The sequence below is a fragment of the Gopherus flavomarginatus genome, chromosome 14 (genome assembly GCF_025201925.1).
Source record: "Gopherus flavomarginatus isolate rGopFla2 chromosome 14, rGopFla2.mat.asm, whole genome shotgun sequence".
Taxonomy (NCBI): domain Eukaryota; kingdom Metazoa; phylum Chordata; order Testudines; family Testudinidae; genus Gopherus; species Gopherus flavomarginatus.
The window spans coordinates 40,167,095-40,191,570 of record NC_066630.1 but is presented as its reverse complement, the minus strand read 5'-3'; the positions used below and the strand labels follow the sequence as shown (position 1 = coordinate 40,191,570).

Genomic DNA, 24,476 nt, shown 5'->3' with positions numbered 1-24,476 from the left:
ATGTAAAAATGTGAGGGCTGTGGGGTGGGGCTGGGAATGAGGGGTTTGGGTGTGGGAGGGCTCAGGAAGAGGGTTGGGGTGCAGGGGTGAGGGCTGTGGGGTGGGGCTGGGATGAGGGTTTGAGTGTGGGAGGGCTCAGGAAGAGGGTTGGGGTGTGGGGGTGAGGGCTGTGGGGTGGAGCTGGGATGAGGGGTTTGGGTGTGGGAGGGCTCAGGAAGAGGGTTGGGGTGCGGGGGTGAGGGCTGTGGGGTGGGGCTGGGATGAGGGGTTTGGGTGTGGGAGGGCTCAGGAAGAGGGTTGGGGTGCGGGGGTGAGGGCTGTGGGGTGGGGCTGGGATGAGGGGTTTGGGGGTGGGAGGGCTCAGGAAGAGGGTTGGGGTGCGGGGGTGAGGGCTGTGGGGTGGGGCTGGGATGAGGGGTTTGGGTGTGGGAGGGCTCAGGAAGAGGGTTGGGGTGCGGGGGTGAGGGCTGTGGGGTGGGGCTGGGATGAGGGGTTTGGGTGTGGGAGGGCTCAGGAAGAGGGTTGGGGTGCGGGGGTGAGGGCTGTGGGGTGGGGCTGGGATGAGGGGTTTGGGTGTGGGAGGGCTCAGGAAGAGGGTTGGGGTGCGGGGGTGAGGGCTGTGGGGTGGGGCTGGGATGAGGGGTTTGGGTGTGGGAGGGCTCAGGAAGAGGGTTGGGGTGCGGGGGTGAGGGCTGTGGGGTGGGGCTGGGATGAGGGGTTTGGGTGTGGGAGGGCTCAGGAAGAGGGTTGGGGTGCGGGGGTGAGGGCTGTGGGGTGGGGCTGGGATGAGGGGTTCGGGTGTGGGAGGGCTCAGGAAGAGGGTTGGGGTGCAGAGGTGAGGGCTGTAGGTGGGGCTGGGATGAGGGGTTCGGGTGTGGGAGGGCTCAGGAAGAGGGTTGGGGTGCGGGGGTGAGGGCTGTGGGGTGGGGCTGGGATGAGGGTTTGGGTGTGGGAGGGCTCAGGAAGAGGGTTGGGGTGCGGGGGTGAGGGCTGTGGGGTGGGGCTGGGGATGAGGGTTTGGGCGTGGGAGGGCTCAGGAAGAGGGTTGGGGTGCGGGGGTGAGGGCTGTGGGGTGGGGCTGGGGATGAGGGTTTGGGCGTGGGAGGGCTCAGGAAGAGGGTTGGGGTGCAGGGGTGAGGGCTGTGGGGTGGAGCTGGGATGAGGGGTTTGGGTGTGGGAGGGCTCAGGAAGAGGGTTGGGGTGCAGGGGTGAGGGCTGTGGGGTGGGGCTGGGATGAGAGGTTTGGGTGTGGGAGGGCTCAGGAAGAGGGTTGGGGTGCAGGGGTGAGGGCTGTGGGGTGGGGCTGGGATGAGGGGTTTGGATGTGGGAGGGCTCAGGAAGAGAGTTGGGGTGCAGGGGTGAGGGCTGTGGGGTCGGGCTGGGATGAGGGTTTGGGTGTGGGAGGGCTCAGGAAGAGGGTTGGGGTGCGGGGGTGAGGGCTGTGGGGTGGGGCTGGGATGAGGGGTTTGGGCGTGGGAGGGCTCAGGAAGAGGGTTGGGGTGCAGGGGTGAGGGCTGTGGGGTGGGGCTGGGATGAGGGGTTTTGGGCGTGGGAGGGCTCAGGAAGAGGGTTGGGGTGCGGGGGTGAGGGCTGTGGGGTGGGGCTGGGATGAGGGTTTGGGCGTGGGAGGGCTCAGGAAGAGGGTTGGGGTGCAGGGGTGAGGGCTGTGGGGTGGGGCTGGGGATGAGGGTTTGGGCGTGGGAGGGCTCAGGAAGAGAGTTGGGGTGCAGGGGTGAGGGCTGTGGGGTGGGGCTGGGATGAGGGGTTTGGGCGTGGGAGGGCTCAGGAAGAGAGTTGGGGTGCAGGGGTGAGGGCTGTGGGGTGGGGCTGGGATGAGGGGTTTGGGTGTGGGAGGGCTCAGGAAGAGGGTTGGGGTGCGGGGGTGAGGGCTGTGGGGTGGGGCTGGGATGAGGGGTTTGGGCGTGGGAGGGCTCAGGAAGAGGGTTGGGGTGCGGGGGTGAGGGCTGTGGGGTGGGGCTGGGATGAAGGGTTTGGGTGTGGGAGGGCTCAGGAAGAGGGTTGGGGTGCAGGGGTGAGGGCTGTGGGGTGGGGCTGGGATGAGGGGTTTGGGTGTGGGAGGGCTCAGGAAGAGGGTTGGGGTGCGGGGGTGAGGGCTGTGGGGTGGGGCTGGGATGAGGGGTTCGGGTGTGGGAGGGCTCAGGAAGAGGGTTGGGGTGCTGGGGTGAGGGCTGTGGGGTGGGGCTGGGATGAGGGGTTTGGGTGTGGGAGGGCTCAGGAAGAGGGTTGGGGTGCGGGGGTGAGGGCTGTGGGGTGGGGCTGGGATGAGGGGTTTGGGCGTGGGAGGGCTCAGGAAGAGGGTTGGGGTGCAGGGGTGAGGGCTGTGGGGTGGGGCTGGGATGAGGGGTTTGGGCGTGGGAGGGCTCAGGAAGAGGGTTGGGGTGCAGGGGTGAGGGCTGTGGGGTGGGGCTGGGGATGAGGGGTTTGGGTGTGGGAGGGCTCAGGAAGAGGGTTGGGGTGCGGGGGTGAGGGCTGTGGGGTGGGGCTGGGATGAGGGGTTTGGGTGTGGGAGGGCTCAGGAAGAGGGTTGGGGTGCGGGGGTGAGGGCTGTGGGGTGGGGCTGGGATGAGGGGTTTGGGTGTGGGAGGGCTCAGGAAGAGGGTTGGGGTGCAGGGGTGAGGGCTGTGGGGTGGGGCTGGGATGAGGGTTTGGGTGTGGGAGGGCTCAGGAAGAGGGTTGGGGTGCAGGGGTGAGGGCTGTGGGGTGGGGCTGGGATGAGGGTTTGGGTGTGGGAGGGCTCAGGAAGAGGGTTGGGGTGCGGGGCTGAGGGCTGTGGGGTGGGGCTGGGATGAGGGGTTTGGGTGTGGGAGGGCTCAGGAAGAGGGTTGGGGTGCGGGGCTGAGGGCTGTGGGTGGGGCTGGGATGAGGGGTTTGGGCGTGGGAGGGCTCAGGAAGAGGGTTGGGGTGCGGGGCTGAGGGCTGTGGGGTGGAGGTGGGATGAGGGGTTTGGGTGTGGGAGGGCTCAGGAAGAGGGTTGGGGTGCGGGGGTGAGGGCTGTGGGGTGGGGCTGGGATGAGGGTTTGGGCGTGGGAGGGCTCAGGAAGAGGGTTGGGGTGCGGGGGTGAGGGCTGTGGGGTGGGGCTGGGATGAGGGGTTTGGGCATGGGAGGGCTCAGGAAGAGGGTTGGGGTGCGGGGGTGAGGGCTGTGGGGTGGGGCTGGGGATGAGGGGTTTGGGCGTGGGAGGGCTCAGGAAGAGGGTTGGGGTGCGGGGGTGAGGGCTGTGGGGTGGGGCTGGGATGAGGGGTTTGGGTGTGGGAGGGCTCAGGAAGAGGGTTGGGGTGCGGGGGTGAGGGCTGTGGGGTGGGGCTGGGATGAGGGTTTGGGCGTGGGAGGGCTCAGGAAGAGGGTTGGGGTGCGGGGGTGAGGGCTGTGGGGTGGGGCTGGGATGAGGGTTTGGGTGTGGGAGGGCTCAGGAAGAGGGTTGGGGTGCAGGGGTGAGGGCTGTAGGTGGGGCTGGGATGAGGGGTTCGGGTGTGGGAGGGCTCAGGAAGAGGGTTGGGGTGCGGGGGTGAGGGCTGTGGGGTGGGGCTGGGATGAGGGTTTGGGTGTGGGAGGGCTCAGGAAGAGGGTTGGGGTGCGGGGGTGAGGGCTGTGGGGTGGGGCTGGGATGAGGGGTTTGGGTGTGGGAGGGCTCAGGAAGAGGGTTGGAGTGCAGGGGTGAGGGCTGTGGGGTGGAGGTGGGATGAGGGGTTTGGGTGTGGGAGGGCTCAGGAAGAGGGTTGGGGTGCAGGGGTGAGGGCTGTGGGGTGGGGCTGGGATGAGGGGTTTGGGCGTGGGAGGGCTCAGGAAGAGGGTTGGGGTGCGGGGGTGAGGGCTGTGGGGTGGGGCTGGGATGAGGGGTTTGGGCGTGGGAGGGCTCAGGAAGAGGGTTGGGGTGCGGGGGTGAGGGCTGTGGGGTGGGGCTGGGATGAGGGGTTTGGGTGTGGGAGGGCTCAGGAAGAGGGTTGGGGTGCGGGGGTGAGGGCTGTGGGGTGGGGCTGGGATGAGGGTTTGGGCATGGGAGGGCTCAGGAAGAGGGTTGGGGTGCGGGGGTGAGGGCTGTGGGGTGGGGCTGGGATGAGGGGTTTGGGTGTGGGAGGGCTCAGGAAGAGGGTTGGGGTGCGGGGCTGAGGGCTGTGGGGTGGGGCTGGGGATGAGGGGTTTGGGTGTGGGAGGGCTCAGGAAGAGGGTTGGGGTGCGGGGGTGAGGGCTGTGGGGTGGGGCTGGGGATGAGGGGTTTGGGCGTGGGAGGGCTCAGGAAGAGGGTTGGGGTGCGGGGGTGAGGGCTGTGGGGTGGGGCTGGGATGAGGGGTTTGGGCGTGGGAGGGCTCAGGAAGAGGGTTGGGGTGCGGGGGTGAGGGCTGTGGGGTGGGGCTGGGATGAGGGGTTTGGGTGTGGGAGGGCTCAGGAAGAGGGTTGGGGTGCGGGGGTGAGGGCTGTGGGGTGGGGCTGGGATGAGGGGTTTTGGGTGTGGGAGGGCTCAGGAAGAGGGTTGGGGTGCGGGGCTGAGGGCTGTGGGGTGGAGGTGGGATGGGGGGTTCGGGGTTAAGGCAGAGGGGTAGGATGCGGGGTGGGGCAGGAGCGGTGACGGCGGACGGGGGTTGTGTGCTGCGGGAGGGTCTCGCCGGCAAAGGGAAGGGTCCGAGGCGGAAGGGCAGGGGAAGGGCAGCCTGCCTGGCACTAGTGGCGCGGGCACTAGCACCCTGCGGCGGCAGTTAATGCCCCGCGCAAGCCGAGCGGAGGCAGCGGGGAGCTGCAGGGACGCTCCGGGGGAAGCGCGCGGGGGCAGCAAGTGGGGCCGGGGGAGAGACCCGGCCCAGACATTGCTGGAGCCGGACCCCCGGGACACGCTTCTGCCCTGCGCCCCCTGGGGCACGGCCCCCCCGGGACACGCTCCTCCCCGGGGGCACGGCCCCGCCCCGGGGCTCGCTCCTTCCCTGCCCCTGATACTACACCTTGGCGCGCTCCCACCCCCGTTGCCTAGGCGACGTTGTCAGCAATCTTCCATCCAGACGCAGGGGACGTTCTGAGCCCGCCCCCGGGCCCGGTCTCCGCCAATCCCGTGGCGACCCCTAACCTGCTCGGGGTGACGTCATGACCGGTGAAAACCCCCCGTGGCCGCAAGAGCCGCAGCCAGTGCGGGGCGGGCAGGCGGCGGGAGCAGCAGCCGGGCCCGGCCCGGCCCAGCTTGGCCCAGCATGGCCAAGCACCATCGCACTCCGGCGCGGAGCCCGGAGCCCGTCATCGAGGTGAAGAGCAAGGTGAGCACCGCCCGCACGTCCCGCCCCAGCCCGGAGCCCCGCGGGGCGCCGCGTCCAGCCTCCGGCCCCGGGGGAGGCCCCGGGTCCCTGTTGCAGGGGGTCCCGCACGGCCAGGGGCTGCAGCCGGGGCCGGACGGGCGCGCTCCGGCTGCCGCCAACTCAGCCCGCGTCCCCACCGCTCTGGAGGATGCGGGGTCGAGCGGGTTATTCCGTGCACTGGGCTGCAGCCAGGCGGGCTCAAATCGCCCTTCAGTGCTGGATCGCCCCGAGTCCCGGAGGCGGCGGGGGATAGCTCGGGTGCCCTGTGCGGCGCGAAGCCCTCGCAGGGGCCGGCAGGTTATGCAACGCTGCAACAGAGCCGCGCTGCCGTTCTGCAGGCTGACAGCTCTAGCATCGTCCCCGGGACGCCCGTGGGCTGCCCGAGAAAGGGCCCTCTCCTGCGGAGCTGGCGGAGGGACGGGCAGATCTGTGCCCGGCTTGTGCCAACCGGAAACTTTGCCTCTCTGACCTGGGGGAGAGAAAAGCATATTCCTGGCTGTGCCCCCACGGAGTACACCTGACCTCCTCTCTGGCATCTGTGCCGCTGGAGGTTGGCTAGCGGCGGCAGGACAGTGCCTTGCGCCTGCTGCTTTGATCGGCTTCCCTTTGTCTCTCTGTTGGGTGATTGATTTTCCGAGGGGAGCAGTAATGAGGGAGGTTGCGGGAGGAAGCGCCTGGGCTGTCTGAGGAGAGATGAGGGGCTGTATATGCAGCCTCCCGTGCCCGGCGCAGGGCAGAGAAGTTCCCTTGCACCAGCACCCCCCCCGCATTAACCCTTCATGCTGCCAGCCGGGACTTAGTGCCACGGGTCTGAGTGTCCCCACTGCCACAGCAGTGCAGGTCTGCCCGGTGGTCACGCCACCGCGGCTCTAGTTGCTGTGTAGATTTTGTTATTGTAGATTGTCTGCAGGAGGGAGCAGGGGACACAGGGCACACCCGGGGACTTGGCTCTCCTGACAGTCGTCTCCCCGGATGGGTTTTAACCTTGCTGCTCAGAGGCTCTAGTAGGCAGCAGCTCCTAGGGGAAAGGTGACTGTGGAATTGCACGTGCCAGGCTTTCAGTTGGCCAGGGAGGCCTCTGCAAACCCAGCCGTGGAAGTGCAGTGCTGGCTACCGGGTCTCGTGAAGCTTGGCTTACAGGGGAATGAGGGGTCTGCTTTCTCTGCCTTGCAAAGTAATGCTGGGCAAGGGTGGCTGGAACTGGCCGAGTGCAGAGGCAGTGCTTCTGGTGAGCCCTGGGTGTGACCCTGTTCAGGCCTCCTCACACCTGGGAGCTTCCCTCTGCTCTGTGGTGCCACCTGGCATTCCCAGTGGCACCTCTCTCCCACTGGCCTGACTCCTCCTCCTCCCACACGCTAGGTCCAGGCAGATCCTTGGTCTCTGGACCCCCTATGGGCCAGAGGGTGCCTCAATGCAGCTGTGAGTCAGTCAGTGTGGGATGGGAAGAAGCCACTTGGAGGGCTGAGGGTGCTGGGGTGAAGCTCAGGGCTCCTGGGGGAGGAGTGGGTGTGGGGGACCCAGCATAGTCTGACCTCATTCCATGTATGAAGGCACCAAGCCCTGGCCATCTCGGCTGGTGAGAGCCCCTGACTGATCCCCTATGGGTTGGGCGTGAAGTGAATCGTGGGGCAGAGCTGAGGCAGAGCCCCCTGCTTGCCATGCTGGTCTCTGGCCCTGACCCCTCTTCTCTGCCCCCAGTTTGACGCCGAGTTCCGCCGCTTTGCTATGAAACGCTCCAGTGTGGGCGGCTTCCAGGAGTTCTACCAGCTGATCCAAACAGTCCATCAGATTCCCCACGTGGATGTGTTGTTGGGGTACACGGACGTTCATGGGGACTTGTTGCCCATCAACAATGACGATAACTACCACAAGGCACTCTCCTCCGCCAACCCGCTGCTCAGGATCATCATCCAGAAGAGGGGTAAGTTGGGGCCAGCGGGGCACCGTCGGCTGTCCACGTTGGCCTCGGGTTCCTTACCTGCCTGAGAGCTTCCTCCAAAGGGAAAGTGGGGAGTGGAGTGCATTGACCTGCTATTCCAGAACACTAAACATCAGACCACTTTCAGCCTGTGTTTTGTGATAACTCTGCGATATGTTGGTGCCCAGGCACTTCAGCTGTGTGTTACAGTGTTGGGACCTCTTGCTGCACAGGGGAGCATAGCCAACTGGCACACGTGATCAGCCAGTAAATTTTATATCCCGGCTCTGATGGGAACTGTTAGCTGTGTTGGTTCATTTGCTTTGATGGTGACTTGTGGTCCAGTGGGAGTAGGGTGACCAGATAGCAAGTGTGAAAAATCAGGACAGGGGATAGGGGGTAATGAGTGCCTATATAAGAAAAAAGCAACAGAGTCTTGTGGCACCTTGTAGACTAACAAATGTATTGGAACATGAGCTTTTGCTGGTGAATGCCTGCTTCGTCAGGTCCCACAAGACTTTTTACAGATCCAGACTAACACAGCTACCCCTCTGATATGTAAGAAAAAGCTCCAAATATAAGGACTGTCCCTATAAAATTGGGACATTTGGTCACCCTAAGTGTGTGTGGGGGGGCTGGGTGGACTTCATATTTGCAGCTGTTGTGCCTGTAGTAACCTCCTAGGTAGGGGATGTGATTTGGGGAGGGTGGGGTCTGGCTGTGCCTTTTCCTTCTCTTGCATTTGGGGGTGGGAGGGCCTGCTGTGATCTGACCTGTCATAAAATCATTATAGTCAAAGAAAGAGAATCTCCTTGATGCTTGAGCATTCGGTTTATTCCTTAAACCTACCCCAGCGTGGCTCTGGGGAAAAGTTTGTCTAGGACCTGTTAAAAATACAGTCTGTAGCACTATCCCTGGTGATTGCAGCAGCTGTGTCCCCTCGTGCTGTTGTTGGAACTGCGCTGACCTCTGAGCCCGGCTGGGAACCCAGCGGCACTGGCAGGCGCAGGGGGATCTGCAAGCTGAAGTTGCTTCTCTTCCCATTGGGAGCGAGGGCTGTCGCTGCGTCTGCAGCCCCGACGCTGGCTCTGCCCACCTGGCCGGATCCATAGGAGTGGGAGCAGAGCCTGTTTATCTTGGAGCTTTATAAGGCAGCAATATCAAAATCCCTGAGGCCTTTCTTAGAGCTTGCGAGAGTTCCTTAAGCCATGGCTCTCTCCTAGAGTGAGCAGATAGAAAGTGTGAAAAATCAGGACGGGGGGCGGGGGGAGTAATAGGCACCTACATAAGAAAAAGCCCCAAATATCGGGACTGTCCCTATAAAATCAAGACATCTGGTCACCCTGCTCTCTCCCCAGGACTCGAGCAGGGCCTGGCGGCCTAGGGCAGGGAAGTGTGTCGGAATCATGAACAAAATGCAGAAGTTGTTGCCCGTCTCACAAACTGCATTGATGGATCGTTCCCATCAAACAAACAGGGCAACTGTGAAGTGTCTGAGGGGCCCCTGCCTATGCCCTCCCTCCTGTGCTGGGCCTTGTTTAATGATTGTGTGCTCTGGGAGAGATGGTTCTGGGGAGTGAGGCCACAGATTAAAGCCCTTGCAGTGTATTGCAGGGCAGGCTGAGGAGGAGGGAGGGATAGCTTGGTGGTTTGAGCACTGGCCTGCAAAACCTAGAGTTGTGAGTTCAGTCCATGAGGGGGCCATTTAGGGACCTGGGGTAAAAATCTGTCTGGGGATTGGTGCTGCTTTGGGCAGGGGATTGGACTAGATAACCACCTGAGGTCCCTTCCAACCCTGATATTCTGTGATTCTATGATTCTGTGGAATGGGTGAAACTAGTTACATTTCAACAGAAGAAATACCAGAGAGTTAAACTCCTGCAGGTTTAAAGCCTTGCTGCCCTGCAGGGTAATTCAATTAAAGGACATGTAGTTCCTGGAAGGTAGCTCTTCTCTTCTACAGAGTGCAGGTGAAAGTCTAAACCGCTGAGCCTGGGATTTACCTCCTCCCAGCATTCTTCATTTCTTGTCATGACGTACAGTGATGCTGTGTGCTGCTGAGCAGCGACCGTGTTCCACCCCAGAGATGGGTAATGAAAGATGTTTCCCTACCCCATATATGCAGATCATAAGACCAAAAACTGAAATACGTGTGAACCTATGGGAATCTGCTGCATGCCTATAACTTCTTTCATCTGGAAGGATCTCGGAGTGCGTCCAATGGTCTAATGCATGCAGGCGCTAGGGTGACTTCGGTCACTGCTGAAATGCAGCTTCCTTGGGATGGGACAAGCTTAAATGTACACAGGAGTTTAGGACAGGAAGTGGAGGCTACAGTATCCGATCACCACTGCAGGGAGGATTAGTCAGCGGATTGCTAGACTGAGTGTAAACTAGATTTAGTCCTGGGCAAACATCATGATTCTGGCTAAAGTGCCAGTGGGTCTTTAGAGAGCCAGTAGTGGTATCGACTGCCTGCTCTGAGGGGCAGCACAGCACCCTCTAGGGCTGTGCCGCAGCACTGCTTTGAGTACCACTCTCCGAAAGTGTTGCCTTTTGAAATGCCAAACATCATCCCTGCTGATGCCTGCGGCGTGCTCTGCTGGTGCCCTGTGGCGCCCCAAACCAACTGAAGGGCTGGGGATTCCCCTGCTGTCACGTACAGGGCACCCGAAGCCCGGAGTTCCTAAAGGGCTTGGAGTAGCCAGTCATCTGCCTCTGGCATCTGAGCTCTCAAAGCATGAACTGGAGGGAGGAGACTCCTGCTCCTCTCAGGTCTCCACGCAGCTCTGAGCTGTTCACTCTCTTGGATCTGAATACTCGCTGGGAGCCAGGTCTCAGCCAGGTCAGATCTGAATACTCATTGGGAGCCGTTTGTCCTGTGGGATGGCTGAGAAGGTTTGACCCTCCTCTGCCCAGTCTGCACGCTCCTGGGCAGGAGGTTACTGCCAGCTACAGAGGAAAATATTGGCAAATCGCTGTGGGATCAGAGCCCAGGACGCGCAGAAGACAGAGCCCATGTCCAGTCTTTGGCCCATCTCTAGCCCCTGCCATCTGAGCGAATCCCAACCCTGGTGAAGTGAGGCTGGCCCTGTTTCCCAGGTCGGGGAAACTGAGCCACATAGAGAAGAGGCAGTGACTTGCCCCTGATCAGGGAGCTGCCAGCTCCAGTCTCTGGACTCTAGGTTCTAAAGCAGCCGTCCGCTCCCCAGGAGTGCAGGCACAGCCGGGCCCAGGCTTCCAGGCGCCCCAAGGGGGAGCAACGGGGGGACTTCACTTTGAGTGACATAGTCACACGTTTGTCTGTGAGTGAACAGACCTAAAACCCAGTGTCTGGCAGCCGCTGCCTGGAGCGCTGGCTTGGGAGCAGGCCATGGGCTGATGATACCATCCTGCCCCCTGGGGTACAGAGCGGGCAGCAAGCTGGCCTGCCGCCATGGGGCTCTGCCATGGCATGGTGCCGCCAGGCCCTGCTCCCCACCTGCTGCCTCCCAGCCAGCACGATTGCTCGAGCTGAAGCCGGGAGGGCTGGGGCTGAGCCTGCTGCTCTGGGAAAGCCCTTGAGTGCAGCCAGCGTGAAGGCGTGGGAGACTGCCCAGATCTAGAGCACGGCCCAGCAGTCTGTCTGCCGGCACGGTGCTGACTGCGTCGGCCGGGTGCTCAGAGCCGCCAAGATAAAAGGCAGGGGGAGGCGGGGGAGTCTGGCTGGACTCCCCAGTGAAAACAAACTGCTCCGGTGGGTTTCCGGGCTGGCTCTCCTGCCGCAGTGATGGGAGAGATGTCTGGGAGCCGCTGATGTGAGGGTTTTAACAGGATCTGGTTCACCTCCAGGCTGGGTGGGAGCTAAAGCTGGCCCAGATGAAGGCAGCGTCCCCTGGGCCCCCCTTCCCAGAGAGGCTCCTGCCGAGGTCCCACTAGCAATGCTCTCTGCAGATGGAGGGCTGAGGCTCTGACACTAGCCAGCTGGAGGGCAGGCCCCCAAGGGACAATGCCCTGAGAGGGGAAAAGGAGACCAGCTTGGGTCTGCCCCACAGTAAGCAGGGCCTGTGTGTGCGCATCCCCCACCCCTGGGGGAAGGTTGAGACCGGGGTGCTGGCCTCGCGCTGGGGAGCTGTGCTCTGGGAGTGCCCCAGAGGTCCTGGAGGATCTGGTTCCAGGGCCCTCCCAGTTCGGGGCACCTCTGCTGAAGCTGGAATGGTGGTGGGACCCCCAAGTTCCAGGGGGTTACATGAGAGGGGCCCTTGGGTAACCACCCCCTCCTCTGCACATGGCCATCCTCAAGCACTGGCTAAAAAGGAGTCAGAGCTCCCCTGTACTGGCAGGCTGGGTGGGGGGCACTGCCAGAAGCTACCCCCAGATTCCAAAGCTGTCTGCTCTACCTCTGCTCTTCCCACATTCTCCTGGGAGCTAGCATGAGAGGTGGGGGCTGGGGCTGAGGGGCTGCCAAAGGTCTGGCTCTGACCTGCTTGGGGAGAGCAGTGCTGCTTCCCGGCAGCTGTCCCACCTGCTGGTCTCCGGCCCAGGTAGGGTGACCAGACAGCAAGTGTGAAAAGTCGGGACGGGGTGGGCGGGTAATAGGTGCCTATGTAAGAAAAAGCTCCAAAAATCGGGGCTGTCCCTATAGAATCGGGACATCTGGTCACCCCAGGCCTGGGGGAAGAGTCCAGCTCTCATGCAACCCCTCCCTTGTCAAAGCCAGACTGTCCTGGGAGCAGAGCATGGGATGGGCATGCAGGGCACCCCAGCCTCAGGCCCCTCGCTGGGTAAAACTGCAGCTGGGCCCCCACAGCCTGTGATTGTGCAGAGCAGCAGGGCCCGGCCAGTGGCTGGAAGGGAGACAGGGCGAGTGTGGGGCTGCCTGAGCGGGGTGGGTGGGTGTCAGGCCTGAGCATGTTCCCTGGGCGTGGGGCAGGCTGAAAACAGAGCCTCAGAGATCCACAGCACAGCCCTTAAATCTCAGCCTGTACTGAGTTTTCCTGCCTGGATCCCAGCCTGGGTAGCCGCCTCCTACCCGCCGAGACTCCCCCTGCGGCTCTGGTAGGGTGCAGGACTCCCCTGTCCATACTGCTGCTTTGTGCTGCGAAGCAGCTGCCGCGTCCCACCCCAGAGCGGGCTGCGTTTCGGGGGTGGTGAAGCAGGTGATCCTGCGCCGGCTCTGGGGAAGCGAGGTGCCGTGGAGATGTAGGATAATGAACTGGGATGCACAGGCTGGGGAGGGATGGAGCCAGACCTACTTGATCTGGGGTCACTCCGAACAGGGCTGCCCAGAGGATTCAGTGGGCCTGGGGCAAAGCAATTTTGGGGGACCCCTTCTATAGTATTGCAACTTTTTTTATGGAACACTATATTCTTGTGGGGGCCCCTGCTGGGCCCAGGGCCTAGGGCAAATTGCTGGAGGGCGCTGAACCTAGGAAAGGGAAGTGTTGGGGGAGGGGGCTTCCTTCTGAGGCTGTGCTTCTCCGCCCCTACTGTGCTGCTCCGTTCATGGGGGGACGCTGTGCTGGCAGCTAGTGAGCGATTTGTTGTGACCACCTGAGCGTGGGGAGATTCCCAAATCTCTGACTGTACGTCCAGGGCCACATGCTGGAGGGGCCCTGCCAGCCTGCCCAGCAAGGAGCCTCGGGTTCTGGCTCTGACACCCTTGGTTGCCAGCGAGGGGCTGATAGGTGCTGGGGCTCTAAGCGTGGGGTGGGCCCCTGCTGTCTGGGGTCAGGACGAGACACCAGCCATACAGACCTCCCCTGGCGAGAGACGTGTTGGAGTCCAGGGCAAGGAGGGTGAGACTCGGAGTTCTCCACTCGACCTGGTCCCCTGCCGTTCAGCAGGGCCGGGTGTCACTGGGGCTGGGGGGTGTGTTGTGCAGGATGACACGTGCCATCACACAGTGCAGTGTTCTGCAAAGCCTCGTCCCAGGCCCGCTGCTGAGTGCTATGGACTTCTGCACTCCCAGGTGTGAGCCCGGCTGTGCACTGGCTCGTGTGCACGCTGCACAGTGGCTGTTGGAAGCAGGAGGCCAGGGGCAGGCTCTGGCCATCTTGGGCAATGGCTCCTCACTGTGGGGAGGTGGCACCGTGGGCTCTTGTGAGCCAAGGGGTTGGGGTTTTTTTCTGCCGGGATCTGAGATGATCTGGGTCCTCCTGAACCCACAGTCCTGGAGCTTCTGCCCTTCCAGCCCCCGCATACGTGCGCACACGCTGCCCTCAGCGACTCCCTGTATTATCCCAGGTGTGGGGCAGAGCTGACTCTGCATCTGTTCCTTTAACCCTCCAAGGAGTCGTGCAGGGGCAGCTGCTGCACAGAGGAGGAAGCGCTCTCTCCAGGCTTCCTGTCACTGCAGCAGATGTAGAATCGCAGAAGTGTCGGGCTGGAAGGGACCCAGAGAGGTCCCGTAGTCCAGCCCCTGGGCTGAGGCAGGGCCGAGTAACCTTGACAGAGGTTTGTCCAACCTGCTCTTAAAAGCCTCCAGAGATGGAGATTCCACAACCTCCCTGAGCAATTTATTCCAGGGCTTAACCACCCTGACAGTTAGGAAGTTTTTCCTAATGTCCAACCTAAACCTCCCTTGCTGCAGTTTAAGCCCATTGCTTCTTGTCCTGTCCTCAGAGGTTAAAGAGAACAATTCTTCTCCCTCCTCCTTGATAACAACCTTTTATGTGTTTGAAAATGGTTACAAGTCCCCCCTCAGTCTTCTCTTGTCCAGACTAACCACACCCATTTAAAAAAAAAATCTTCCTTCACAGATCATGTTTTCTAGACCTTTAATCATTTCTGTTGCTCTCCTTTGGACTCTCCAGTTTGTCCACGTCTTTCCAGACATGTGGTGCCCAATACAGCCCAGAATGGACCTGTTGCAACTGCATCACATTGACTATATTCAGTCATCAATCTGCTGTGAGCCACAGATCCTTTTCAGCAGTACCACCACCTAGCCAGTTATTTCCCAGTGATTGTGTCGGTGCGTTGGAGTTTTTCCCCTCCCTACGTGTAATACATGGCACTTGTCTCTATTGAATTTCATCTCGTTGCTTTCAGACCAATTCTCCAATTTGTCAAGGTCGTTTTGAATTGTAACCCTGTCCTCCAAAGTGCACCTGACCCCTCCCAGCTTGGTGTCGTGCAGATTTTGCAGGCAGGCTCTTCACTCCATTATCTGCATCATTAAGGAAAATACTAACTAGCCCTGGACCTAGGACAGACCTCTGCGGGATTCCACTCAATACGCCCTCCCAGTCTGACAGCGAGCCATCGATAACGACTCTGAGTATGGCCTTTCAACCAGCTGTGCACCCAACTAGACCACTTTGCCCCAGCTTGTTTGTGAGAATGTCATGTGGGACTGTGCAAAAGCCTCACTAAAATACAGTTCGATCACATCTGCTTCTCCCCCCCCCCCCCCAATCCAGTGAGGTCAGTCGCCCTGTCAAAGCTTGGGGTGACATGATTTGTTCTTGATAAAACCATGCTGGCTACTCGTTGTAACCCTATTATCCTCTAGGCCAGTGGGTCTCAAACTTTTGTCCTGGTGACCCTTTCACATCGCAAGCCTCTGAGTGTGACCCCGCCTCCCCTTATAAATTAAAAACAGCATTTTATATATTTAACACCATTATAAATGCTGGATGCAAAGCAGGGTGTGGGGTGGAGGCTGACAGCTCATAACACCTCAGGGGTCCCAACTCCCAGTTTGAGAACCTCTGCTCTAGGTGCTTACAAACTGACTGACTGGCTAACTTGTTCCAATATCTCTCCCGGTATCAGAATCAGCCTGACTGGTCTATAATTCCCCAGATCCTCTTTTTTTCCCCCTTTTTGAAGACAAGTCTGATGGATACGGCAATTTCCTGCAGTTTCACTGGGAGATCTCACTGTATTACGTCTGTGTCGTCATGGGGGGGCCAGGTTTGCCTGTAATTCCATGGGGGTTAGTGGCCACAGCTCACCCCACGAGCTAAGAACAGTGCAGAGTGATGAGGTAAACTCACTCCCCTCCCCTTCCCCCCGATGTACCGCCATCTGGAGAGGGTCACATGCACTGGTTTGAACTTGTCTGTTGGCCTCTGGAGAATCCAAGGAAAGGTCTTTTGGATCAATAGCCTGAGTTTAAACTGACTCAAGACCTGCTTCTGATCCAGCAGCTGGACAGGCCCTTCTGTTCAAGGAGGCCCCAATCCTTCCTGGGAAGGACTAGGGGCTTTGGCATCCAGAGGCCCCATTAGATTCTTGCGTTACCGCTGGTAAGTGTTTTAGGATGTTTGTAGGAATTATTATTATTTTCTCTGTAGTGCTTTCATCTTAAGAATAAATGCGCTGGTTTACAAGCCTGGTGACTTGTCACGGGAGGCAATTTACAGCTGGTCGAAGCTTCTGGCAAGAGATCAAAGGCCTCTTTAGACAGTCTGGCTTGCTGGGAATAGCACTGTGTGTCGGCAGAGAACTGTGCAGCCTGGAAAAGCCCTGGTCCGGGGTGGAGAGACACGCGTCTCTGCCTGAGAGAGGTGACAGCTGAGGAGCTGGGAGCCAGGAGCGGGTGCCTCTGCTGGACCCACAAAGGGGGAATACTGGCGTGTTGCCTGAAGTGTCTCATAGGTACTATGTCCTAGTCGTCTGGTGGAGCTCGGCAGGTGGGGAGCGGGGTGTGTGGCAAAGGGCTGGGCAGGCAGCTCGGCTTCTGGGGAACATCGGAGCCCCCGGGTCCCTGACAGTGTTACCAGGGCCCAGGTGCTCCCCAACACTCCTGTCCCTGTTCCCCCTACTCCCACACCTCAGCTGGGACTCTCCAGTGGCGAAGGAGGGCAGTGTGGCTATGGCCACCTCACAAAGGGGAAACTGAGGCACCAAGGGGGCAGAGACTTTCCCAGGCTCGCCCAGCCCATTTCTCCCTAGTCCCAGTCCTGTGCTCTGCCTGCTCAGCCTCGTTTCTCTGGGTGCTGCCCCTGTAAACGGCAGGGAGCGAAGCACGGAGCCCATGTTGGTGTGAGTCCCTAGTGATCCTGCCTCCACAGCAGAGACCTGGCCCCAGTTCCCAGGCCCAGCCATCTGCTCCCGCGGGCCACTGACGCACTGCTCTGCAGCAGCCCCTGGGCAGTAATGATGGGATGGGGGCAGAGACCCCACTGTGACCAAGGACAGCTTCTGTGATGTGGGGCCCCCCCCACCTCCCTCTTGTGGGCCAGGTGCCCTGTGGGCAGCTGCTGGGCACGGTGGGTCCAGGCAGGTTCTCAGGGTTGGGGGGAGCTTGCAGCCTGATAAGAAATGGCCCTGGCTGTGTTCTGGGCATGTGGATTCTGGCTCCATCAGTGGCCTCCTCCTCAGGCTTGTGTCAGCGGGGGCAGCCAGGCAACCCCGTTTGCCTCCGTGGCTGCCCCAGAGGAGGGGCTGCTGAGCTGCTCGCATCTCCCAGTGACTCAGACAGCAGAGTCGCTCACAGAAATAGCTGGGAAAGGCCTTGCCGAGTCTCCTGGGCTAAAAATACAGCGTGGTGTGTGCATGGCGAGATATTTATAGCCAGCAGCCCCTGCAGGCGGACGTGTGCCGGGAGAGGCGCTCGCTGCTCAGCCAGGCAGGACTCCCCGGCAGGGCTCACAGGCTGGGCCTGGACGGCCCCGGGGTCTGACCCTGCGCAGCCCGGCCTAGGCTCTCGCCTCCCCGTACCTGTCCGTAAACAACACATCAAAAGCTTCACGGTGCTTGGGAAAGAAACCTGCTGGCTGGCGGGGCCTGTAGCCAGGAGCCCTGGCAGCCCACGCTCTGCTCTGCCTGCAGGGGACATCACCAAGGAGCAGCCAGGCGCTGCAGGGGTCTCAGAACTGGCTGCAATGCCTCAGTGTGGTGCTGGGGGAGCTCAGGGGGGTGTCTCTGCCAGGTGCAGGCAGGGGCGTGAGTGACTGTAGGCGTTGCTCTTTTCACCCCATTTTGGTGCTAGGGGCTGGATGAGCCTGACAGCTCCTGGCTCCATGAACCCATGGGCACTCTGCTCTGGGGTGTCATTAGCTGTGGGCTGAGACACCCCCTGGGCTCAATTCCACCCCCATTCACTCCCCCCCTCAGATCAGCCCTGACCCCCACCCCGGGGCAAGCTGGGGCGCACTGTGGGCCAGAGACTGAGCCTGTGGGGGGAGCCCCAGGGACTCAGGACATGCTGCTGGGGGGGGGGGGCTGTCTCCTCAGCTTCGCTCTTGGGCCTCAAACCTTGGCACCTTGAGCTGCTCCGAGCTGGTGTCAGTTGGCGCCTGGGAGATCCCCGCATGCCCTGCCCCTTGCCGTGGGTTCTCTGCCCTGCCTGGCTGGCAGAGGCAGCCCCAGGCTTGGGGGGGGACTGTGCCTGGAGTCTCTATGGCAGCAGCTTGGGGTGGGGCGCAGGCACCACCAGGGGTCTGGGGTTGTGGGGCAGCTATGCACAGATGGGTCTCCGTGGAGCCAGCTGCCTGGGCTGGGGGCACCGGGGGCCTGTCCCTAGCTGTGGCCAGCTGGGGAGGAGGGTTGGCTGTGAGCTGTCAGTCCCATGGGCCCCCCTCTCTGTGCAGGGGGGTGGGGGCAGGCTGAGAGCCTGTATCTCCCTGGCTTCTTGTGGGGCATGGCTGCTGCTCCCTGCTGCCGAGAGCTGGTCATCTGCCTGGCCTGGCATAGAGACGTCCCCCCCCTCCTGGTGATCCACCCCAAGGGGTGGGCTCCCTGTCTCTGCTATGGGCGCTTTCAGAGCGCTGGGTGGTGCTGCCCTGAGCATCCACCCCCCACCCTCCCCAGCATCCTGGGACACACATGGGGGGAGCAACCAGCAGAGCCAGGGAACATGCCCTTGGGCTCCTGCATGCCAGCCAGCCCTGGCTCTCTGCCCCAGCGGGAAGAGGCCAAGCTGGCGTGCAGGTGACCTGAGCTGGTGCTTGTGGGAGCTCGCAGCTCCAGGGTTAACTCCATGGGGCATGACTCACAGTACAATTTAAAGCCGAGTTATTCAGATTCCTCTAATCCCCACCCGGCTCATGCCATGTAATCCCCCAGGCCCAGCTCGACTGGCGGGTACAGCCCCACTGCTGCTGTCAACCACCACTGTGCCAGTACATGCTCGGCCACAGGGAGGGACAGCAGCAAGCCAGGGCAGAGCAGAGTGGGGTGTCCTTGGTGTGGGCCCCGTCCCGATCAGAGGCTGCATTGCTCCCCAGGGCTGGGCTAGTGGCATGAAGGGAGGGGAATTGCTGCCATGTGAGTCAGCTAATGCCAGCTCCTCCAGGACTGGGGCAAGCAGAGAGCGTCCTGAGCTCCCCCCTCCCAGAGCCACGGCATCAGGCATGCTTGATGTGCCAGTCAGCCTGGGGTGAGGGCTGGGCTATCCCAGGGAGACCCCCACACCCACACCCCGCAGGCTGAGGTGAGTCAGCAGCTACCCTGTGGCCAGCTCCTGTGTGAGGGAGGGGAACGATAGGAGTATGTGGGCAGGGGAAGGGGTGTTTTGAGGAGGAAGTGGTGGGGCCGGGCCTGGCACGGTAACACACCCTCAGCCACGGGCTGTCCACTTCTGGGCCTGGCTGCATGGGCCTGGCGGCTCCGAGCTGCCCTGCCCTGTGGCGCGCTGGCACTCGATCTGGCTGGGGATCTCAGCTTGTGGCTTCCGTCACCAGCGTGAAGGGCATAACCTGGGTGAGGGCAGCTGAGGCTGCAGAGCATGATGTGATCCCTGGGCACAAGCTGCTCTGTGGGGCAGGGCATGAGGAGGGGCAGCTGGAGTGGGAGGGGGCAGTGGTCTCTCAGGCAAGGGGTCTGACTGCTGCCCCAGTGGAAGCAGCCCCCCTCCCCCAGTGGGGCAGAGGGCAGTCTGGTGTTGGAGGGGAGCAGGGGATGGGCTGGAGCCCAGGGGTGAGGGTGCATCCCAGAATGTGAGCCAAGGGGCCCGTGGCAGAGATCTGGGACTGGCATCTTTGTGCCCATGGGCAGGTGGGCTGAGCTGGCCTGGCCTGGGGGGGAGGACTTGGGGAGATGGGCTGCACTGTGGGAGGTGTCGAGGTGGGGGGAATGCTGCAGCCTTGGAGGGAAAGAGAAGCAGGGAAGGGTTTGGGGTTTGGTGAGGGTGGCGAATGAGTTGGGATCCTGGGCAGATGTCCGGGGCAGGGGCCTCGCAGAGCATTCGGGCAGCACTGTCTCCCCTTGCCCCATCCCTGGGCTGACGTGACCCAGCAGGCCCTGGCAAGTAGCACCCTGTGCCAGCCCAGCAGTGGGCAGAGCTGAGGATCTGCCCCTCGCTGGCTGTTTGGCCCCTGGTCTAACTGAGCTAATCCCGATAGCAACATTCCCATGGCACTATCCTCTCTGCTGCCATGGCAGCCGGGGCTGGGCAGGAGCCCGCGTGACGCCATCCGGGCCTCGCACCTGGCCGAATGTCCTGGGGAGCTGTCAGCAGGGCCGCCGGGGGATGGGCAAGTTGGGCAATTTGCCCCGGGCCCCACGAGCCCTGGCCCGACGGCGGTCTGGGTCTTCGGCGGTGGGGGGCCCTTCAGTGCTGCCAAAGACACGGAGCGACTGAAGGCCCCCCCCCCACTGCTGAAATGCCGCCGAAGACCCAGACTGCCGCTGGGTGAGTACAAGCGCCGCAGCTCCCCCGCTTGCCCCAGGCCCCCTGAGTCCTCTGGGCAGCCCTGGCTGTCAGGACAGTGCAGGGATGGAATGAAAGGCTCGGAGCACTTCACGGCCAGGGGGACCTGCTCCAGTCACCCCCAGGTTCCCTCTCTTCAGCCCAAGGGACGCTGCCCAGCTGTGGCTGTCCCAGGGCAGGGCTGGAACCCTGTTGCCATGAAGCTCTGGGGCAGACATGGGGCTTGGCGCTGCTGCTCGCCCCCTCGTGCCAGGCCTGCCCGGCTCGTTGACCCCTGGGGGTCCTGCAGGAAGGGTCTGTTGCCCCAGCCTGGCCAGTCCTGGGTTCTGCCATCTGCAGCTGGCCGGCGTGATGCTCGTGTGGGCAGCGCCAGCCCTGGCTGGTGCCCAGAAGGAGCGATTGGTGCCGGGGCTGTGCTGAGCAAGGCCGCGATGCTCTCGGCAGCCAGCTGGGAGCACTGATGGGGCACACGGCTCTGGAGCTGGGGCAGGCATAGCCCAGCGGAAGGCTCCTGTTGGCTCCATGGGCTAGGCAGGTGTCTCTGGGGCTACGCAAACAGCTCAGTCCCTGGGCTCCCCAAGCTGCGGCCCTGCCAGGTGCCTCTCCCACTGCTGTGAGGGGGGCACCGAGTGAGAAGGGACTTGCTCAGCGTGATAGACCTGGGAGTCCTGGCCCCTGCTGTGCTCCCAGGCAGGCCGTGCCATGTCAATATTGTCATCTCTGAAACTGCAGAGCAGACCCCCCCGCCCCGTGTCCCCTGCACAGCACGGCCTGCCCGGAGCGGGTACCAGCCGGGGCCTGGCTCTGGGGCAAGGGGAATGCAATTTCCCCGGAACACCGGGGTTCGCACCATGTCCTGGAGGGAGGTTGTGGGATGTAACAAGCACAGCTGCCCAGGTGTGAAACCCTCCACTCTGCTCCCTTGGGGCTGGGACAGCTGGATGCCTGACACCCCCTGCCCCCAGCTCTCCAGCCACCCACGGGCCAGTGAGCTGGGATCCCCAGCGGGGGCGGGGGAGGGCTTGAGATCCCAGAGAGTGACGGGCCCAGCCCAGTCCTTCCCCTCCCTCCACCCATGCTGTGCCCTTATCAGAGGGCTCCAGGCCTGCCCCACTGGTGGAGGGAGAGGGGCATTTGCTGGAGGAGGGGCTCTTCCAGGTAGGGTGGTGGGTGGAGATCATGGGCTATTGCGGGGGATGGGGGGGGTTCCAGCTGAGGGGCTGGGACACTGGTTCTAGGGCTGAGCAGAAGCAGCTGCCTGGTCCCTGTGGGGCTGGTGTGGTTGGCAGAGACCAGAGGGTTCCCCACCCAATTCAGCCCGGGGATGGCACCGTGGAGTCTCGCTGCTGACCCTTCCTGCCCGGCTGCGAGGAGCAGCCAGTGACGCCGCAGCCCTGGGCTGGTTGGCCATGCCAGCTGCTGCCTGGGCTAGGACAGCTCCATGCTCCAGAGTGGCTGCCAAGGTCTGCAGGGGGCTCCTGGCCCAGGCGGCAGCACCCAGGGGCTGGAGCAGGGCAGAGCCAAGAGGACGAACGCAGGAGTCTCATCCTCGTTGGTGGCTGTGATACCTGGAGAAACATCCTGATGCCTCGGGGGGACTTGGTTCTCCATCCAGGGAGGGGTGGCAGGGGAAGTCCAGGGATAGGATAGCCGGGGGCTGCGGGTCGGGAGTGAGGGGCACTGGCAGAGCTGGGGGAGCCCAGGGCCGGGCTAGCAGGGGACTGCGGGTCGGCAGTGCGAGGCACCAGCAGAGCTGGGGGAGCCCAGGACTGGGATAGCAGGAGGCTGTGGGTCGGGAGTGGGGGGCACTGGCAGAGCTGGAGGTTCCATGTCATTAAAATAACCCAGAAAGACAAGTGCAAAGCCAAAGCAGGGAGGGGCTTCTGCCCTGCGTGAGTCTGGGCTGTGGATCAAATTCCTGATCTCAGCTGCTTGCTGCATTGGGGCAGCTGGCTGTGGGGCCTGGCTGGGGCGCTGCCTCCAGGAGGGGCCGGGGTTGGCTGGGGCCAGTGGGTTCCTGTCTGACCTCAGCACTCTCCTTGTTCCCTGCAGCAGAAGCTGACTCCAGCGTCTTTGCCTCCAACTCCCTGCAACGGAAGAAGAAGGGGCTGCTGCGGCCAGCGCACCACCGGGCCAAGCAGCAGCTGCTGATCGGCCTGCCCCAGGACTTCCGGCAGATCTCCTCCATCATCGATGTGGACATCCTGCCCGAGACGCACCGGCGCGTCCGGCTGCACAAGCACGGCTCTGACAAGCCTCTGGGCTTCTACATCCGTGACGGCGTCAGCGTGCGCGTGGCCCCCCAGGGCGTCGAGAAGGTGCCCGGCATCTTCATCTCCCGCTTGGTGAAGGGCGGGCTGGCCGAGAGCACCGGGCTGCTGGCCGTCAGCGACGAGATCCTGGAGGTGAACGGCATCGACGTGGCCGGCAAGTCACTGGACCAGGTGACGGACATGATGGTGGCCAACAGCCACAACCTCATCGTCACCGTCAAGCCGGCCAACCAGCGCAACAACGTCATCCGGAGCAGCAAGGCCTCGGGCAGCTCGGGCGTCTCGACAGACAGCACGCCCAGCCCCGCCTCCCACTACCTAAGCCACTACAGCACGGCCGAGGGCGAGAGCGACGACGAGGGGGACCTGGTCATCGAGAGCGACGGTGCTGCCCGCTGCCCCAATGGCGGCCTCCTGGACAAGACCTGCCAGCAGATCCTGGCGCTGCCCGGCTCCCTGCACTCGCTGGGCAGTGCCAATGGCAGCCGCGGGGACAGCCTGCAGGAGGATGGCACGCTCCTCACCCTATAGAGCGCCGGCCTCCCTCTGGGTGGGACCTCGCTGGCATGGGGGCAGCGGGCAGTTCAGAAGGCCCTGGCAGCCAGCCAGGCCCTGCCCCAGCCTGTCTCCTCTCTGGCAGGGCCAGGCCAGGACACTGGGAGCCCCATCCCCACCGCAGGAAAGGTGGCAGCCGGGAGTGGCGACGTGAGCGCTGAGCCCTGCCCCTCCCGCATCTGTGGGGCTCCCTCACCCTTGTGGGGAACCAAATGACTAGACACTGTCCCTCTCAGGCCCCACCCCTGGGCCAGACCCACCCCTCCCTCATCCCTTTCCTTCCAATCAAGTGGGTTTTTTAAATTGTTTTATGAAAATATGCATCATAAATTAATATATTGCGATGGGCCATTAAACCTTTTCTAGAAAGCGCTCGCTCATCTCTTGTGCTTGCCCTGGGGGCAGGTCCTAGGAGGGGCCAAGGCTCAGGGTTTGCCCCACCCCCAAGGCTGGGTAACGAGGGGCAGGGTGACACGCCCGGCAGGGAGGGGCTGGTGCCTGCCTGACCCCTTGAAGCATCTCTGCTCTCGGGGTCAGTGCTGCTGCTGACCCCCATAAGGAGGGGAATGGCTCCTCAGCCCCCCACCTCTCTGCAGGGCAGTGGCTGCACCCTACCAACTGTTGGGGCCCGATCCGGAGCTAGGTAAGTGCCCAGCGCGCTGGCACCCCAACCCTCTATCCCATGGACATCCCCTGGGGGCGCAGCCCTGTGCAACGCTCTGTCCCCACAGAGCAGGACTTCCACCTCCCCAACACACGCACCCCACCCCACCAGATTCAGGAGTCGTAAATCACCAGCCCCTGTGCAAGGATGTGGCATGAATCACGTCACAAGTCCCTGGGGTATCAGCTGGGACTCAGCACTACCTGAGCTGCTGGCGGGCAGCCTGGCCCTGCTCTCAGGGTCCTCCCTGCAGTAAGCAGCTGTTCCCTGGGTCCAGTGGCCGCTCCTCCCTCCAGGCTTGGGCACTGCCCAGCCCGCTTTAGTGCAGTACCAGGAGGAATCATAGACAAGGTCAGAAGGGACCATTATGATCATCTAGTCTGACCTCCTGCACAATGCAGGCCACAGAATCTCGCCCACCCACTCCTGTATCAAACCTGTGTCTGAGCCATTGAAGTCCTCAAATCATGGTTTAAAGACTTCAAGGTGCAGAGAATCTTCCAGCAAGTGACCCATGCCCCACACTGCAGAGGAAGGCGAAAAACCTCCAGGGCCTCTGCCAATCTGCCCTGGAGAAAAATTCCTTCCCGACCCCAAATATGGCGCTCAGCTAAACCCTGAGCATGTGGGCAAGACTCACCAGCCAGCACCCAGGAAAGAATTCTCTGTAGTAACTCAGATCCCACCCCATCTAAAATCCCATCATAAGCCATTGGGCATATTTACCATTAGTAAAGACAAATTAATTGCCAAAATTAGGCTATCCAATTATACCATCCCCTCCATAAACTTATCAAGCTTAGTCTTGAAGCCAGATATGTCTTTTGCCCTCACTGCTCCCCTTGGAAGGCTGTTCCAGAACTTCACTCCTCTAATGGTTAGAAACCTTCATCTAATTTCAAGTCTAAACTTCCTGACGGCCAGTTTATATCCATTTGTTCTTGTGTCCACATTGGTACTAAGCTTAAATAAATCCTCTCCCTCCCTGGTTTTTATCCCTCTGATATATTTATAAAGAGCAAGCATATCTCCCCTCAGCCTTCTTTTGGTTAGGCTAAACAAGCCAAGCTCTTTGAGTCTCCTTTCATAAGGCAGGTTTTCCATTCCTCGGATCATCCTAGTAGCTCGTCTCTGTACTTGTTCCAGTTTGAATTCATCCTTCTTAAACATGGGAGAGCAGAACTG

At 61.8% G+C, this 24,476-nt stretch overlaps 1 protein-coding gene across 2 annotated transcripts; it reads left to right on the top strand.

Moving 5' to 3' along the window:
• Positions 1–5,128: 5,128 nt before the first annotated feature.
• PARD6A (par-6 family cell polarity regulator alpha) lies at positions 5,129–22,999 on the top strand. 2 transcript variants are annotated; one of them, XM_050922441.1, is made up of 3 exons: positions 5,129–5,259; positions 6,997–7,219; positions 21,855–22,999. In XM_050922441.1, exons 1-3 carry the CDS (start codon positions 5,197–5,199, stop codon positions 22,601–22,603), a joined length of 1,035 nt encoding a protein of 344 aa, XP_050778398.1. In that variant the 5' UTR covers positions 5,129–5,196; the 3' UTR covers positions 22,604–22,999. The 2 variants fall into 2 exon arrangements, with proteins under 2 accessions (XP_050778398.1, XP_050778397.1); XM_050922440.1 differs by having other exon boundaries at positions 21,852–22,999.
• The last annotated feature ends 1,477 nt before the right edge of the window (positions 23,000–24,476 follow it).

What these genes read in the sequence shown, in the direction of transcription:
- PARD6A (XM_050922440.1), top strand. Translation starts at nt 5,197, where the DNA reads ATGGCCAAGCACCATCGCACTCCGGCGCGGAGCCCGGAGCCCGTCATC. An exon ending in TCATCGAGGTGAAGAGCAAG is followed by an intron (nt 5,260 to 6,996) that starts GTGAGCACCGCC and finishes CTCTGCCCCCAG; the next exon opens with TTTGACGCCGAGTTCCGCCG. An exon ending in GATCATCATCCAGAAGAGGG is followed by an intron (nt 7,220 to 21,851) that starts GTAAGTTGGGGC and finishes TGTTCCCTGCAG; the next exon opens with CAGAAGCTGACTCCAGCGTC.